Here is a 16,587-nt window from a genome sequence, read left to right as displayed (position 1 = left end):
TAGTAATTGCACCGGGCACAGTGTACTTCAAGTACTACAAATGCAATGCTTTCAAAGCGGAGACATGCGGTTTAGAGAAGCTTTCACAATGGCAAAATACAGGGTGTCACAAAAGAAAATTTACACGGTCTTTTTTACCGCAAAAATAAACTAGGCATTGCCGAACGCTCATTCTCCGCCCAAAGGTAGAGCTAGAGGTCACAATTAGATGCCAAAGTTTCAGCCCGATCCGATAACTTAATCAAAAGTCATAAGTGATTTTCTGAAAATTTCAATGGGAAAATGGAGCCTATATTTTTGCCCGTTTTCGGTTTCTGGTGCCATAGAGCCCCATGTATTTGAAAACTCCGTCGGCCGCGAACATGATTGTAAACCTGAGACTGGGGCAGGCTTCCTGCTCCAGTCTCAGGTTTACAATCATGTTCAACTTACACCAGCTCGCCTGCACTCTGACTATTTTTTCGTTAAACCTCATCATTTTTTTTTTTTTTTTTTCATTTTGTCTAGGATTATTTACAAGAGAGTCTCGTCGGGGTTCGTTCAGTAAAACGGGTCAATGCTGGGTGACAAAAACACTGTTCTCGTTTCCAGTTTAGGCCATACTGTTGTCCTCCTTAGAGGAGAGCTTGTGTTTCATAACAGTGAAAGATATGAACCTTCCGGTTTTATTGGGGGAGATGGGAGCTGAAGCGTTTATGCTTCCTAACGACTACGTCCAGCAGTTTGGCTATCTTAAATTACAGACGTTTATTCAAGCAACACTTGTATGCAAGATTTGTCGTCGGCAGTCAGTACTGCCAATCACAAGGGCACCAGTGGTCCATATGCAGCTTCAAAAATATATTTTGATACCCGCGAGTTTTTAGAAATTTAGGGCACGTTTTTGTCCGAACATTTATTCTATATTGAATTTTGATAAACCGGAACGCAGTAAATTTAACTCTGAATTTCAAAGAATTTGAAATGTAGAAAAATAAATTACGATAAACCCTAAATTTCCAGCTAAAAATAAACTCCCAAAAAACAAGCTGCGAATTTTAAAAGAAATTAACTTCGATAACACGCAACCCTATTTCTAAGGCACATATTTGAATCGGTCTTATAGACCCATCACTTCACTAAAAAAAATAACCAAACTTTTTTTTTTTTTTTTTGAGGTTGAAAAGTTTTTACACTTTAAGCTCATAAGTTGTGTATAATACCGGGAAAGCCAAGGCGGGAGCGTGTGGTCTTGAGATTAATTTCACCGAGGCCAAATTTGGGGTATGTACTTTGAAGTCGGGTGTTGTTCTTTTCTCGGAAAGTACCAGAAAAAAAATACTTTAGTACAAGTACAAACAGTGAATGTTTATAAAAGTGTTTGTTACTATGCCCAATAACAGCTATCACTGTCAACTCTTCGCACACTGGGGCACATGAAACAAAAACTCGAGATTCTTTGAAATTAACACCTGTGAGCAGGTTCAAGTGCGGGAGATTAACACCTGTGCGCAGCAGCGTCAACTGGACGATTTGTTTCCATTTTTCTTCTTGCACATGCAAAGAAATTGCAAGTTTTCTATTCTTCATTGTTATTACCGAAACCTACATTTATGAAATTTCAGTACGATAAGTGCACCGCCTAAAGACACCCTTGTAAAAAGTGTAATTGTAGTTTGCCGTTTGGTTTATGTACCAAGATTTTGCTTTCATGCATGAACCGCGCTTGGAAATACCCTGTAGTTTTCCCTACTCCTAAACTGCAAGGGAAAAAGAGGAAAGAAGGAACCAAGAAAATGAAGCAGGGGTTTTGGCGGTTTTTGGCAGCATGATTGAGTCGACTCTATAGCCCAAAAAGAGTGAAGTATTAGACAGTAACAAGTCAACACAAAAGCTAATCCGCTCAGTAGACCAGTGCACCCAGGCCCATGGCCCAAGCCCAAATAAATAAATAAGGCAGAACATAGTACAATGGATGAGAACAAAACAACTGTCTAAGCCACTTTTATTTGTTTTCATGCAGAAAACACTAACAAAACCCAGGACAAAACAGTAATTATGATTTTCACACGTAATGATCAATGTGAAATGGACAAAATGTAGTATTCTTTCTAGGAGTCACAATGACGGTAGGAAACTCCAAAATGACACACGTGGCTCTAGATAGAGTGGCCAAACATAAAAACTCGAACAAAAAAAAAAACTAAAAACAAAGTGGTGGTCAGTTATGGTTGCATGCAAGTACAATCACCTGAAGGCATCCACATCTCTCTCATTTAGTCATTTTGGAAAGCTGTCCAGTATTAAAGACAGTCATATAAGGCATAAAAAGAATGTCCTGTCCCTTCATGTTTTACCAGCTCATGGCATAAGCCCTCTACGCATTCCCAAGAATCGGTACTGGACTAGCCTACTGTAAGTGTGATATGAATGGCATGATTGTGCGTTACAAACTTGTATAAATAACTGTACAGCTAAACAAAAAAAAACACTAGTTCGCAGGCTTTACTCAAGAAGCGGCGTCTTTAAAAATTGTGCTCCAGTAGATCAAGAGCACCCGACTCCGGCCCGTTTAAATAAACTGATGTCGACAAGATGTAATACCCCACAACTCCATTTTTCACAAAAAAAAAAAAAAAAGACAGCGATGTCGGAAGTATGAATTCCATAGTCCGTTTCTCAAAGTCATCAAAACTTCCCTCTTTCGTGCACTTCGCAATTCACACCGGGTGTAGTTGTTTGCACGGGCGACGGCCGGTCAAATACCTCGATAAAGTTATTGGCCAGGGTTTCTACATAGTTGCTTCGCTCAAATTCTCCCACCTTTTCCAGGCTTTCCCTAAATATTTCGATCAAATTCCCCGACCATTACAAGAGAGGATGGGGTTGTGGCGGCTGTTCGGGTTGTTCCCGTTCGATCACGCTTTTCCAGATGCTGCGGAATTCCCTGACAATTCCAGGTTGTTCAAGTTGGTAGACATCCCCGACAGCTGTATTTGAGGGATGAGGTACCATAGGTGCCCATTTACGGTTTGCGAGCGCCACAGGCCAGAGAGTGCACGACAGCTAGCAACAGAGACAGCAAGATGCGCAAATGTCGTGGACACCGATAGTCCCAAGATGATTTCAAAGGCAAGAATTGTCAAGCTCGAATCATTGGTACCGAATTCCTGTATGCAGTCTTGATGCACTGTGCAGCACAGCAGTGTGCAGCCATGCAGCACTATAGCCTCTTGCAGGTTCGAAGGACAAGCCCGTCTGCTCGCCCATTCCCCCTTAGCGTTTGCTCTGTTGAAGTGGAAGGTGAGATGGGCTTTGTGGAAGAAGCTTAAGTAGTCCTGCATAATTGCTGACATTTCTTTTCATATGACCTGACTGTAGACTAGTATGAATACCTCCAGAATGAGAGCTGATAAATGAGAGCTGATTCTTAGCACTATTTTTGAATGATAGGTTCTTGAATCAGACACAGCTCATACTAAGAGATGCTGTACCTCTGTAGAACCTCACAAAACTGGTCTATAGAGGTGACACTTTCCACGCTGCTCCTCTATATGATTACCAACCTACCCAGCTAATTTCGAAGCTAGCGGTTAAAAAATAAAATTTTCCAAGTAGTGTTCTCTTTTTAACCTGCAACAGACAATAGAAAAAAAAAATCCAAAACAGGGACACAATTTTAAGTCACCTCGATAAAGATAACGACGAACTTGCCATCTACGTCGGCTAAGACTCCAGTCAAGACATCACAAGAATCCGTGGCGAAACCCTGCAGCTACACAGGTGGTACACCACAGCACCGCGGCCTTACAATCGACTCGTAAACATAGAAGAACGTCTCAATTTTCTTTTGTTTCACGACGATACCGCGCGGGTCCCGTCGGAGTTCATCTTGGAACGTTTTCCGCCGGTGGCACCCTGTCGGTGACTTCAAGCCGATCCACGACGCCGGAGAAGGTGGCTCTCCGCGTCAGCCGCGGCGGAGCGCCCCTCTGCTCTGCGGGAACGCTCAGGGCATCCGTGTGGTGGACGTAGGCCTCCCAGACGTCGGTCCGCCAGTGGACCACCGCCAGACGGCAGCGCGAGATGCCGCGGAGCGCAGACCGGAAGCCCGCGACGGCCGCACCGCGGATCGCTCCCAGTACCACGGCGGTGGCTTGGTCCAGGTTCCAACGCTGCGGAAACACCTGCGGCGAAGTCGGTGAAACAAAGTTGCAAGCCAGAGTTCCCGCAATAGACTTTTTTCAAAATACAGTGCCGTCTGGTGGCTCAAAAAGCAGTTTCACTTTCGAACAAACAAAATGCAGTCATGAAACTATTTAGTTGGGCACTCCCTTTCACGAGTCAATAGCGAATAAGCAAGCGTTTTACAATCTAGTGGTTGTCATGGAACTGTATTTCATTGGTCACCGTCGCTTCTGCACGTCAATGGTAGATACAGTGATGAGATTGGTCCGAGTCATTTTGGAGCACCTTTTGGAACAGAAAGAAGTACTTTAGGAGTATCAGCACACCTTTAATTTTCACTCATGCCAGTGCAGACATCATGTTAAGATTCATGCGTTTATGTATACTTTGCCATCCTGCTATTGTGCAACCTTTTGCTGGCATTAACAGCATGGAAGGTTTATTCGCTAACTACCAGTTTAACTGCGCGAAGAAGCAAAGGCACGGTAACAAGATGCTGATTGATGAAGGGTAGTACAGTCTACTGCATGAGCATTGTAATTTTAGGCACGAAATCATGTGTAAACCAAACAGTATATTCCACTAAAACAATGTTAGGATATGATAATTTCGAGCACCCAATTTTATTTATGTTTTGTTGTAATAAAATTGCGGTTCTTAATTTATATGAATAGATAGATCATTTAGGGAATAGAACATTCCCTAAATTTGATCTTGTTAAATTTTTATCCCAAAATGATTCTTTGTCAACTCTGAAGAAATGCCAGGAGGGATATTCTTCTCTTGCCAGAAACGCGAGCAGACGATGCGTCGCTTTGTTTTTACTGGGGGTGGCTTTCCACCAGCTGAAAATATTAGGATAGGACACACCTCATCGAGAGGATTGTTTGGGGAAACCACGGGATTGACGTCATGCTCTGCCCCAGTACGCTTAAAGGGATGCTACAACGAAATTTTGGCGCTCATTTTTTGGCCTACATGTGTTCAAAAAAGCAGCATCACATCGAACATACCAATATCTTGTTCAAAAAGTCACGAAAAGGAATTTTAAAACGAATTAAAGGATTAGAAAAGAGCACCTGGTGGATGTCGCTAACGCCTCGCTTGTAATGCCCGTCTAGGAACCTTGACAGCTAGTGACAGAGGTTGTCTCGTCTCCGGCCACGACGAGAGAAGGGGGGAAGGAGGAACTCCCCTCTTCCCGAGAATCCCTTTTGTGCGTCGCAGAAGTCGCTATTGTCCCCCTACAAGATTACAGAAGATTAACCCGTCACTCAAAATTCGTACAAAAGCAGCCGCTTCGGTGGCTGGAACGGCTAGGCCATCCTCTCTACGTCAGCCTCGCCGTAGCTTTGCTCGTCTTGAGACGACCTACGTCACGATTGCGTTGGATGTCACGTGCTCTAAGCTGGGCCTTCTCCGAGCGCTTGCCAGAGTGGGCCGTTTATAACGAAAAATACAGCCACCAGGATCAAAATACAAACGTGTGATTGTGATCTACGGATATTGTGGATACTATTCAACCTATTTTTGAACACGACAGGAATATTTCAAATTTCGTTGAAGTATCCCTTTAGGGGGACACTGCCCAAAAAAACAACTTCTACAAAAGAAGTTAATTTTGAAAAATGACATATTTACATTCACCAACATCTAGAGAGTATTCCCGGAATGTTTCATTAGTTTACACTGCATAGTTAATTTTTTATAAATTATTTTCTGTCCACCAAAGCTAAAGAAAAGCCAGGGTTTGGAGCACTTTGAACACATTTTTCTGCGTTCTACTTTTTGGTATAAATTCCATTTTAGTCAATCTATCGTTTGATAATGAAAATACAGGGAAGGCTCGTTCTTCACTTTTCCTGACTGAAATTTAATAAGGAATGCGGCTATGGTATGTTTTTGTCACTTTCCAATATCTTTTATAAAAAATGTTGACTTTTTGTTGAAGGACACAGAAGACCGAAAAGTTGACCAGTTTTGCAGAAGAGAAAATTTATAGGTATGAATGACTTTTTACAAAGATCTTTACATAGCTGCAGATCTAGGCCTTCCGCTACATATCTAGCGAATAAAAATCTTGCACATTGTGATAGTTTTCCAATGATAGATTAACTAAACAATGTAGGCGTGTTGCTGATAGAAGCTGCTCTAATTTCCTTCCCATTTAATCGACATACCTGAAATTTTGTTATGCACCCTCTAGCATGACCACCAGCCTACCCTGTTAATTTCATTAATTTTAAGCCAAGGGTTCAAAAGTTGACCCTCCCGAGGGTGTGCCCCCTAACCCTCTTAAACGCAACCCAGTGCATGTGACGCCAAATTCAGAAGTCTGGGGCTTATGAATTTGGTGACATTTTCGAAAATAACTACTCTCGTGGTTGCTCGACTTTATTCAATTTTCGGCGTCTTTTCCGAAAATAACTGATGCATCCCCGATTACCCCTAAAACAATGCATAATTAAAAAAAAAAAAAAAAAAAAACACTGAGTAGGGGATTGAAAGGGCATCATGAAAGATTGTGTTAAAAAGCACTTGCACTTTACTTTGGAAGTACATTGTATTTATAGTACTTTACTTCAAGTGCTTTGCACCCAGCATACTTGTACTACTTCACTTGAAGTACACAACCTCACATTTAGTTCATACTTCAAATACTTCTTAGAAGTGCCCAACACTAAATTACACCCATCGCGGATGGGCCACCATGGCAAGGTAGGTCAGACCTTCTATAATAGCCGACGGGACAAGAATGGCAGGGAGGAGCTTCAGTTGCCCTGCGTCTCCTTCGATAACACATCTGCGATTCGTGACCCTGGAGCATGCACGTGCAGCTAGGGCACGGCGAAAGTGCCATCTACTTATAACGATATTGAAAAAACCCGAGCTTTCAACCCTTATAAAACTGATTGTCGTTGTATCTGGACTAGAAACTGATCGTTATAGGTAGCAGATCATTATACGTGGTATCGTTATAAGTGGGTCGCATCGTATAGGAGACTGAAAGGGCATCATGTAAGATTGTGTTACAAAGCACTTGTGTCTTGGAAGTACACAGCACTTAGAGTATTTTAATTCAAGTGCATTGCACCCGGCATAGTTATGCTACTTCACTCGAAGTACACAACCTCACATTTACTTTGTACACGACTTCCAAGTACTTTCCAGAAGAGCTTTACCCAACACCTCCTCCGGTAGGCAATGTAGGCAATCTGGCACCACGGTCCAGCCACCTAGAGAGCGCCAAACAAAGCGTGCCTCACCTTCCGCAAGCCGCCGTCAACCGCCGCTCCGAGGCCCGAGGTGCTCTCCAGCCAGAGCCAGCCGACGTCGGACGCGGTTTTGTTCAGCAGCTGGCTGGGGCTGGAACCGCGGCTGGACAGGTAGCAGCCCAGGGTGAGCGACCCCAGGCACCATGGCACGGTTTGCCTCCACGCAAAGAGCAGTGCCGACGCCACCGCCAGAAGCTGCGCCTCCGAGCGCCAGATGTGGTGCCGCTCGGATTCGGACCTGCGACACGGAACCGCGTTCGAATATTTGCTCGGTCTTGCTTTATGGTCTATCTGACAGCCTAAAGGGACACTGACACGGTATTTGTGCCCGCCAAGGTTTTATTTTTTTCGTGACATATGAGAGCCCAACTACCCAGAGCACAATTTGCGGCTCGAAATTTTTCTTTCCGACCGAAAACTGCCGATCGAGAACTGGCCGGCTTGAGTCGCACTAACTCTCTTCTCCATGGTGACGTGCCGTTTTCTATGGTTTAGACGCAACCAACAAAGATAATCGAATTCGTGGGTTAACAAAGGCACACATTCAATACTAGAAATGGACAAAAAAATATGATACCTATTTTATGTGGCTTCTAAAAAACTGCAAATACATCAACTGAAAAAAAAAAAAAGTTTCACAGCCATGTGATTTTCGGTATCTTTCTCCTCCTCTATATTTCTTCTTCCGCCCCTGTCCAGTTTTGATGTAGACCAGTTGCTTTCTTTTTACTTTATTAAAAATATATGCGACACTGTAGCAAAATACTCATTTGGTAGCCTTCTCACACCATAATGGATCGCCTGGAAAAAGTTTTCTGAGGGGCGTCTATGTCCCTTTAAAGGGATACTTCTCAACGAAATTTGAAATATATCCGTCATGTTTAGAAGAAAAAGGCTGAATACTCAAATTCAAATTTGTTTATTTTGCCACAAACAGTACATTTCTGACAGGGGCGGTGGAAAAAAAGCTGGAGGCCTGCAGCTTGACGAGTCCCAGCGCCCCAGTACAGGGTAAGAGCGGCACTGGCACACACAGACAAAAACAATGAATATGGGCACACATTTACACCTATACAGAGGATAAACACAAGAAAAATATAAAGGATTCAACTTCGCTATCAACAGTATACAAAAAAGTGGTGGTTACTTATACAGCTTCTTGAATGGAACAATGACTAACAGAGTGTATTTCAATATCACAGGAAAACAGAGTGTTTAATAAAAGTGGTAATTGGTGGCGATATCTTTGTAGACCAAAATTTGTCCTTAAAAAGGGAATAGTCCCGACAAGTCGACAGACTCATTTGCTTCTAGATTATTAAGATCTAAAAAAATGACATTTTCCCTTACGAATCGTTGATAATTAGCTATCGGTCTATGCGCCTACAAATTGGTTATATCAATGACTATGTTTTTCAAAAAGAGGAAGGGAATGATGTCACGTGGAACATTTTCAATTATGCTAAGTGCCTTTTTCTGTATTAGGCGTAACTTGTCAATGTTGCCCTTTGTAGTTGAACCCCACACCAGATGGGAGTAGCAGAGCACAGGGTAAAACAATGCACTGTAAATTAGTTTTATAATATTTACCGGAACTATGTGTCTGAATTTATTCATTTTCCGACAACTTCGCATAGCTTTTTATGAATACGGCTAACATGATTATTCCAAGACGTGCGACAAGAAAATATTACCCCCAACGTCTTTATACTATCAACGCACTCTATCGCACAATCCCCCAAAAACAAATCGCGTGACAACCTAATGCGTAATCCTGGACGCAGAAATAAAACTGCCTTTGTTTTTTATGTGTTAATAACAAGGGAATTCATAACTACCCATGATTTTAATTTATTTAAAAAATAATTTGCTTTGAAAGTGAGTACCATTTCTCTAGAACCAGCAAAAAATATGCTGGTGTCATCCGCGTAGATATTAAATTTAGCAGACGTTTCAATATCTACAATATCGTTAACATATATGATAAACAATAGTGTGCCTAAAATACTTCCCTGTAATTATTAATTTGAACGTATTGGGAACGGTGCTGTAAATAGCATGAAATGAGTGATAACGGAACTCCTCGAATACCATAAATATCTAACTTATCAAGAAGAGTTCTGTGATTTAACCAGTCAAATGCTTTACTGAAATCTACAAACATCCCCAACATTAAAAGTTTACTCTACAAATTTTCTAATATTGTCTCTTTTTGTACTAATGACGCAGTTTCTGTGGACCTACACCTTCTGAAGCCATATTGCGAGTCTGTCAGCACAGAATATTTTTCAAAAAAGGTTAATAGTCGAGAATATATTATGTTTTCTATTGGTTTTGAAAAAAACAGGAAGAATAGATACAAGGCGATGATTACTCATACCATTTTTATCCCCGCCTTTATAGAGGACAGAAACTTTAGCCACTTGCATGCTTTTAGAAAATACACCAGATGATAATATGAGATTATACAAATGTGTTACGCGTGGTAATATCAGATTTAGTATGAATTTAACGGGTCTGATTAAGAGGTGGTCACAGTCACGACCACGACTATTTTTCATATTCATAAACATTGCAAAATACTTCTGCAGTATCCGTGGGATTCAAAAACATAGTTTCGCTAGTGCTGAGATCTTACTTTGGCATCACTATTATGAGCGCTATTCCCGACACTTACACAGTAATCATTGAATTTATCTGCATGTTCAATACTGGAAATAATTTTATTGTTTATAGTCATGTTAACGATGGCTTTATCTTGAGATGGGCTACGCAGAAGCGAATGTGGTTGCTTCCAGACAATATCGGGCTGCCTTAAACAGGATACGTCAAATTTAGCCGCGTAATAAAGCTGTTTAGCTTGTCTTAATTGAGCGTTAAGGGCACAGGGTAAGGTAAAATTGAAAAAAAAAAAAAAACTGGTTTTAGTTTTTTTCGCAATTTCAAAAGTTTAGTTCTTTCTGCACATTTTCCATTGCCACAGTGTCCTTAGAAAGCTATATTTCGAGCTGAAAATCACTTCTTCCGAAAGCAAGTAGCAGGTGCAGGTGACCACGCCTCCTTTTGGGATACGCTCCCTGTTAATCAATGAATTTTCCAACAAAACAAATTCAACACCAGACCTAAAAGCTTGGCCGATAACAGATAATCTAAAAAAAATTATCTGGCAACTATTGTATAGCTTTTCTTTAACCAAGACAATTCCGAGACGCTGTGCACGTGTTTTCCAGGTGTGCACCATGTGTACATTCAAGCGTTTGTGTTTTTGTAACGACAAAATGGCAGCATTGGATGCTGTTCTTTTACTCAATGGTGGTAGCATTGCACAAGACAATGTTTTGAAGGCCTGTGGATGGAACCTTGTGTGGAACACCATCAAGTGGCTGAGGGAACTTGACGTCACTCGAATATACTTTACGGACCAAGCCACACGGCAGGTCACGAAAGAGGTCCGGCAAGCAAGGCGATAAGCCTAAATGCGAAGACATCACTTTAGCAATTCCTTCCAAGCTGGCGGCTACTGCAAAAATGACTGTGAGGTTGTTGGTGCCAATAGAAGTTTGTTATTCACCAGTTTTTTGTTTTTTTTTTTACTTTAAACTCAATTATCTCAAAACTGTTTTTTAGTACATGTACCATTTTTTCCTCAACCTGACATTATAGAGTGTTGATTTTTTATTCCTACCACCTACATGGGTGTTGAAAAATACTGAACTAAAATTAAAAATATGCAGCTAGCACTTTTTGAGTTAGAAATTTTTTAATACATAAAAAACATAACTAAAATTTCAGTACTAGAATAAAAAAAAAAAAAAGCCTTATTTTAGATTGGTTCAAATAATTCTAGTTCAGTAGATAAAACACAATATTTTGAACAACATGATAAATACATGGCAGGAATGCTCCTAATAGTCACCGAGAAAAATGTTCCTCAACATGGCCTCAAATGCATGGGGAGTATAGGACTTACCCTGTGCCCTTAACAAAATTTCTAAACTTCTTGAATTCGGGCTATTTTTCTTCGTCTCGTGTTTTCACAAAAGAGTCATAAAGTATGTTTTTCTTTTTAATGAGTTTTAAAAGGTGACCATTTACCCACGGCGTCCTAGCCTTCTTGTTTGGACGGATGCATTTGATTGGGAATGAGGTGGAGTAAGCATTTTTGAAAGTACTTATAAAAAAATCAGAGTAATCATCAGCATCTGTAGCATTAAACATAGGACTCCAGTCTATAGCGCTGATTGTGTCTCCAAATTCTTCCAGTGTCCTAGAACTTACGTCTTGTGACATTGTTGGAAAGTTTGGAACTTTTTTTTTACTCACAAATTCTTATTGATAAACGTGATTATTGGAAGGTGATCACTGATCCCATTACTGAGTACACCAACACATATATTATTTTCATCATGATTAATTAAAAATGGATCAAGCAATGTCAATGTTGTGCATGTGACACATGTTGGAGGGATAATTACATTGGAAATATTGTTTGAAGTCAATAAACCAACAAAATTGTCTTTGAGATGAGAATCTTCAAGCATACTTATATTGAAATTACCACCCAGGAACAAGAGACACCTCTCTTGATTAGCAAAACAAAACAATGCCTGTAAAAACTGCATGAAAATCGAAACATTACCATTTGGAGGACGATATAAAACAGAGTAAATATGATTTCCTTTTTTAACACACAGTGTCTCATAATCTCGGGTCATAATAGAATAATTTCCGAGTATTTCGAAACCAGAGGCACGAGTTTGCAATGAAACACCACCACCGCGGCTACGACTGCGGTTTAAAGAGAAATGAGTGTAGCCTGGAAGAACAAAAAAAAAAAAAATCATCAACATCTCTATACCACGTTTCAGTCATCATGACCACATCAAAAGAAGTTTGGATTGAGTAAAAAAAAACAATGAAAGGTCATCATCTTTTAATCTGGCAGATTGAACATTTAAATGAAACATACTCAACGATCTAGTTGTCTCTTTTTGCATGAAAGTATTCAGACACTCTACCGTCAGAACACCTAGATTTTAAACCATTACAGTAAAAAGGGAACAGTAAAAAGAGACGTCAGCTGTATTTAGCGGATCTCGTCAAGATCTCCAGAGTCAGAAATAGCAATGACAGGGGTCCCATCCGCCTTCCTAGCAAATATTTTAGAGTTACATAACCAAACGTGTCACCACTGGTGCTCACGCTTCTTTGAAACCGCCATTCCTAGCAGCTTTTTCAGGGCGGGGCACAAGTGTCCATTTACATAGACAGGTGATGTTTCAGTGAGTCCAAAATCTTGGCAACTAATTCTAATTCTTTTTTTCTTTGCTTTATCAAGAACAAAGTCGGTTTTTGTCGCCGCTGAAATTGCACTATCACGTTGCTCTCTGTCGTATCTCTCGTGGGAACACGATGATGTGCTTCTATATCAGAAAGGGCGATTTGCTCTCCGACGAGGTCACCAAGTTTAAATACCAGATCATTCACGTTATCAGTGAAACATAATTCTACGCACTAAATTCAATTACTTGACGGCGCTTGGAAACCATCGACCACCGGTGATTGATGGCCTATAAGCGTGATCAGGAAAGAGTTAACCTGCCATTACAGAGGAACAACTTTTTCTTCCAGCCACCTACATAGGGGTTGAAAAGTACTGAACTAGGATGAAAAGCAGGCATTTAAGTTTTTGTGTTGCACACTTTTTGATACACTAAGAAAGCTAAAATCTCAGTACTAAAAAAATGTATAAAAAATGTAATTTTCAATTAGTTTAAACAATCCGAGTTCAGTGGAAAACAAACCCAAAATTTGGAACAAAACCCCTAATGGTTAGAGAAAAATGTTCCTCAGCATGGCCTAAAATGCATGGGGAGTAGAGGACTTAACTTGTGCCCTTCAAGGGCCACTGAAAAGAAAAAAAAAATGTTTTTTTTTTTTTTAGAACAGTGTGGTTGGGCCACGCATGTCAAAAAATAAACTTTACGAAAAGAAAAAAAATTGCAGGTGCGAGATTTATTTTGGATCCTGCCTGCCAAGTCCATGACGTCACAGAATGGACATACAATCTTTCCACCTCAACTAGATGGTCATACACTCTCTCCAACTCAACGTCATGGCCAAGCAACCAAAATGCCGAGAGAAAACAAGTGGAAAGGAGGTGACTACAAACTAAATCGCGTCTCGCGCCGTCAATATTGCTCCAAAAAAAACATTTCTTTCCCGTAGAATTAATTCGACGCCACGCGTATGTTTCTACCAAACTGTTAAAAAAAATTTTTTTTTGTTCCTTTTAGGGGTTGCTAAAGCTGAAACTAGAAGTGCCGCCTTCAGCGCAAGCTTTCTGCCCTTGCTAACCCAACAGTGAACGCGCAGGCACGTGCAATCAAAGCACTGCGGATCATTACGAATCAAAAGTGTGACTTCCTCTGCAATCGATTCGGTGTTAGGAAGCTTATGTAATATTGCTTAGCTCTGTTGCAAACTGTTTAAACATTCGTGAACGACAGGAAAGCGTTTCCTGTGATTTCAGATAAATCTTCAGATAACTGGCAACCATGATCTTACGCCACAAGATGGGCAAGTGTCGTTACCCAGAAGCGTAGCTGATATGGCTCTTGTCTGTGAACTCGGTGTAGCACTACGGTGTGAAGGCACTGCACAACACTCACAGATTAATGGACAAAGTCAGATGGTTTTGTCAACTTGTCTTACGTGTTTTTTCTTTCTTCAGTCTTCACACATAGAGCAACCAAACGCTTGCAAAGCGCATGTAGTAACTCGATCTGGTAGCTGATACGTCATTATCTGTGCAACATGTTTAAATCAGTGTTATCTGTCGGCACATCATAGGCGTCTTTAACCTTCATTTCACTTCCAGCTTGAACCAAGTTTTAGCCTCAGACACAAGGCGAAGTTGTTCGGTAATTTTCACCAGTAGCAAAACGTGTTCGCCAGGATCGGGCTCTCCCGTCAAAGCGTCGAAGTGTAACCGCTATGCCAAGAAAAAAAAAAAAAAAAAAAGGGGGGGGGGGGGGGGGGTTTGCTTTGAGGCACACAAGTGTTTATTAAAGAGAAACAAAAAAACAACAGTAGCCGAGAATATATCTGGGGAGGGTTATGTTTTGTATTTTCGGTGCTACCATCACTACTCTCTTGGATTGATCGGCTTGACCGGTGATTCAAGCATTCAAAGTTGCCGACTTTGACGTACCGAAATGAAAAACTTCAGCAATGAAAACTTTAGAGAGCAAAGTACACTCGCCAGCACTGTCTGGCGACGGCACGTAAACTTTAACAACAGCAAAAATAGTGGAGGTTAGCAGCACGCGGAACTCGGGATGGTCGTAGCACGCCGACCCAACATCACTCGGATGGCGCGCTTACCTGTGCGTCTTGATGGCATGCTTGGCCCAGGCATCGAGAGGCAGGAAGAGGCAGTACTCGAGCACCACCTCCAGCAGAAAGTCTCTGAGGGTGCCGAATAGAATCATCGATAACGGGACGACCCGAAGAAGATGCGCATTCCGAGTTAAGCCTGATCAAATCGAAAGCGAGCGGCGAGCGGTTCGGCGGTTGTTGCAGTTGTTGGGTTGGTTATCAGCGCGCCAGCCAAAATAAAAACGTCAAAACACTAGGCCACCATTAATTTTGTTCAATTATAATTTTAGCGCACATTAGTTACTCTATAATAGTGTTTCATTTTTAATAATTTGTGTTCTAGAACCAGAGTCACCACAGTGGTTTTCAGCCTGCCCACTTTTTGACTTTCGTTTGTGTCATTTTGGAGATCAGTGCATTTTGGCGTGATTTTGGCCGTGTTCCAAAATTTACTCGATCTTACTCCAGGGTTAGAGCAGTTCATGAGCAGTTAGAGTTTTTGTACCCTTGCCGTTCTAAAACCTACCCGCGTCAAGCGTTTTTCAATCTGTGCTGTCACGTGATACGATCCGCCGGAGTAACTCGGATCCATTTGGAACACAACCCTTGTGATTGCAAACCATGCGCCAGGCAGGCGATAACAACCGATCAACGCGATCAACGAAAGCAGCAGCAGTCCGCCACTGTCGACAGGTTTTTATTGGGCGCGTTCAGTAGCGGCCCCGGAGTCAAGGAGTCACTGACTCCTTCCACTGGACGGCCAAAAGTCACTTCCGGTGCACGTAACTCCGGGGCTTCGGAGTCAAGCTCCGAAGCACCGAGTCCGGAGACGGTGCACGTAGAGTCAAAGGAGCTAAAATGACGTCATTTCCTAACTGGTGACGATTTCCGGCGCTAAAAGAGGAAAAAACAAACAAAATGGCGGGATAAGCTGCTTCGGTTCTGTCGCAGGTGTGCGGTTTGCTCGCTTTTGCTTATGAAAAGTGCTAAAGGTAAGACGAATAACGCGTTCGAATTTCTTTTTAAGGTAAGGCGCCTTCGGGAAATGCATTGGACTGTATTTTGCGTCGTTTGAATATGCTAATAAACAACGTAAACGTTCATTTGACGCCGTGTCTTGATCGCCGTTGCACGGAAACTCGGTGAATATCGACGATAGTCCTCTCCGCGCTGAACAGAGCAAGGCAGGGTATGCACGCGAATTCGGTAGCTGGTTGGACACTCACGCAGAGCATGATCCCGATTGATGTTTTGTTTGCGTAGCTAAATCGGGGTGCACGTTGGCCGACGCTCGCTTCGACCGACAAAACCTTGATCGCCGAGCGCGGCCGAACTTCCCGTGTGTATACGAATACATTTTATAGGAAGTTCGTTACGAGGGGCATAACAAACGTACGGCCGTATAAACGTATCGCAACCGGCGGCGTAGATTCGCCGAGCTCTATATTTTGCGTCTGCTGACGACGTTTTTGTTGGCTTTTATAGCAGTAGCTGCCTTTGCACTGCCAAGCTAAGGGCTCGATCGCGTTGCATCGCTTCGAACAGCAGCGCTGACGTGTACAGTCACTCGCTTTTTCTTCAACGACCTTGTCAAGACGTCTTCAATACCGGCGTCAAATAAAAGCGATCGTGCTCGCCATCGTCCGCTTCCAGTTTATTCGGAGACCGGCTGGCACAGGGGAGGAAGCGGAAATTGCGTAGAAGCAGGTTTGGAGCCGCGGCGTTTTTTTGCCGTTCAGTAGGCGCTCCGATGACTCCGACTCGA

The 16,587-nt window shown here is 42.0% G+C and overlaps 1 protein-coding gene across 1 annotated transcript; it reads right to left on the bottom strand.

The window, feature by feature from the left end:
- Window positions 1–1,967: 1,967 nt before the first annotated feature.
- LOC8028754 lies at window positions 1,968–15,206 on the bottom strand. The gene is made up of 3 exons (XM_029966984.4): window positions 14,829–15,206; window positions 7,434–7,680; window positions 1,968–4,166 (listed from the first exon to the last, which is right to left on the bottom strand). The coding sequence occupies exons 1-3, from the start codon at window positions 14,933–14,935 to the stop codon at window positions 3,867–3,869; spliced, it is 654 nt and encodes a 217-aa protein (XP_029822844.2). The 5' UTR covers window positions 14,936–15,206; the 3' UTR covers window positions 1,968–3,866.
- Window positions 15,207–16,587: the final 1,381 nt, after the last annotated feature.

The sequence above is a fragment of the Ixodes scapularis genome, unplaced genomic scaffold, assembly GCF_016920785.2.
Source record: "Ixodes scapularis isolate PalLabHiFi unplaced genomic scaffold, ASM1692078v2 PGA_scaffold8__174_contigs__length_109621045, whole genome shotgun sequence".
Lineage (NCBI taxonomy): Eukaryota > Metazoa > Arthropoda > Arachnida > Ixodida > Ixodidae > Ixodes > Ixodes scapularis.
The sequence above is the reverse complement of the archived record's forward strand: the minus strand, read 5'-3'. Positions and strand labels throughout refer to the sequence as shown.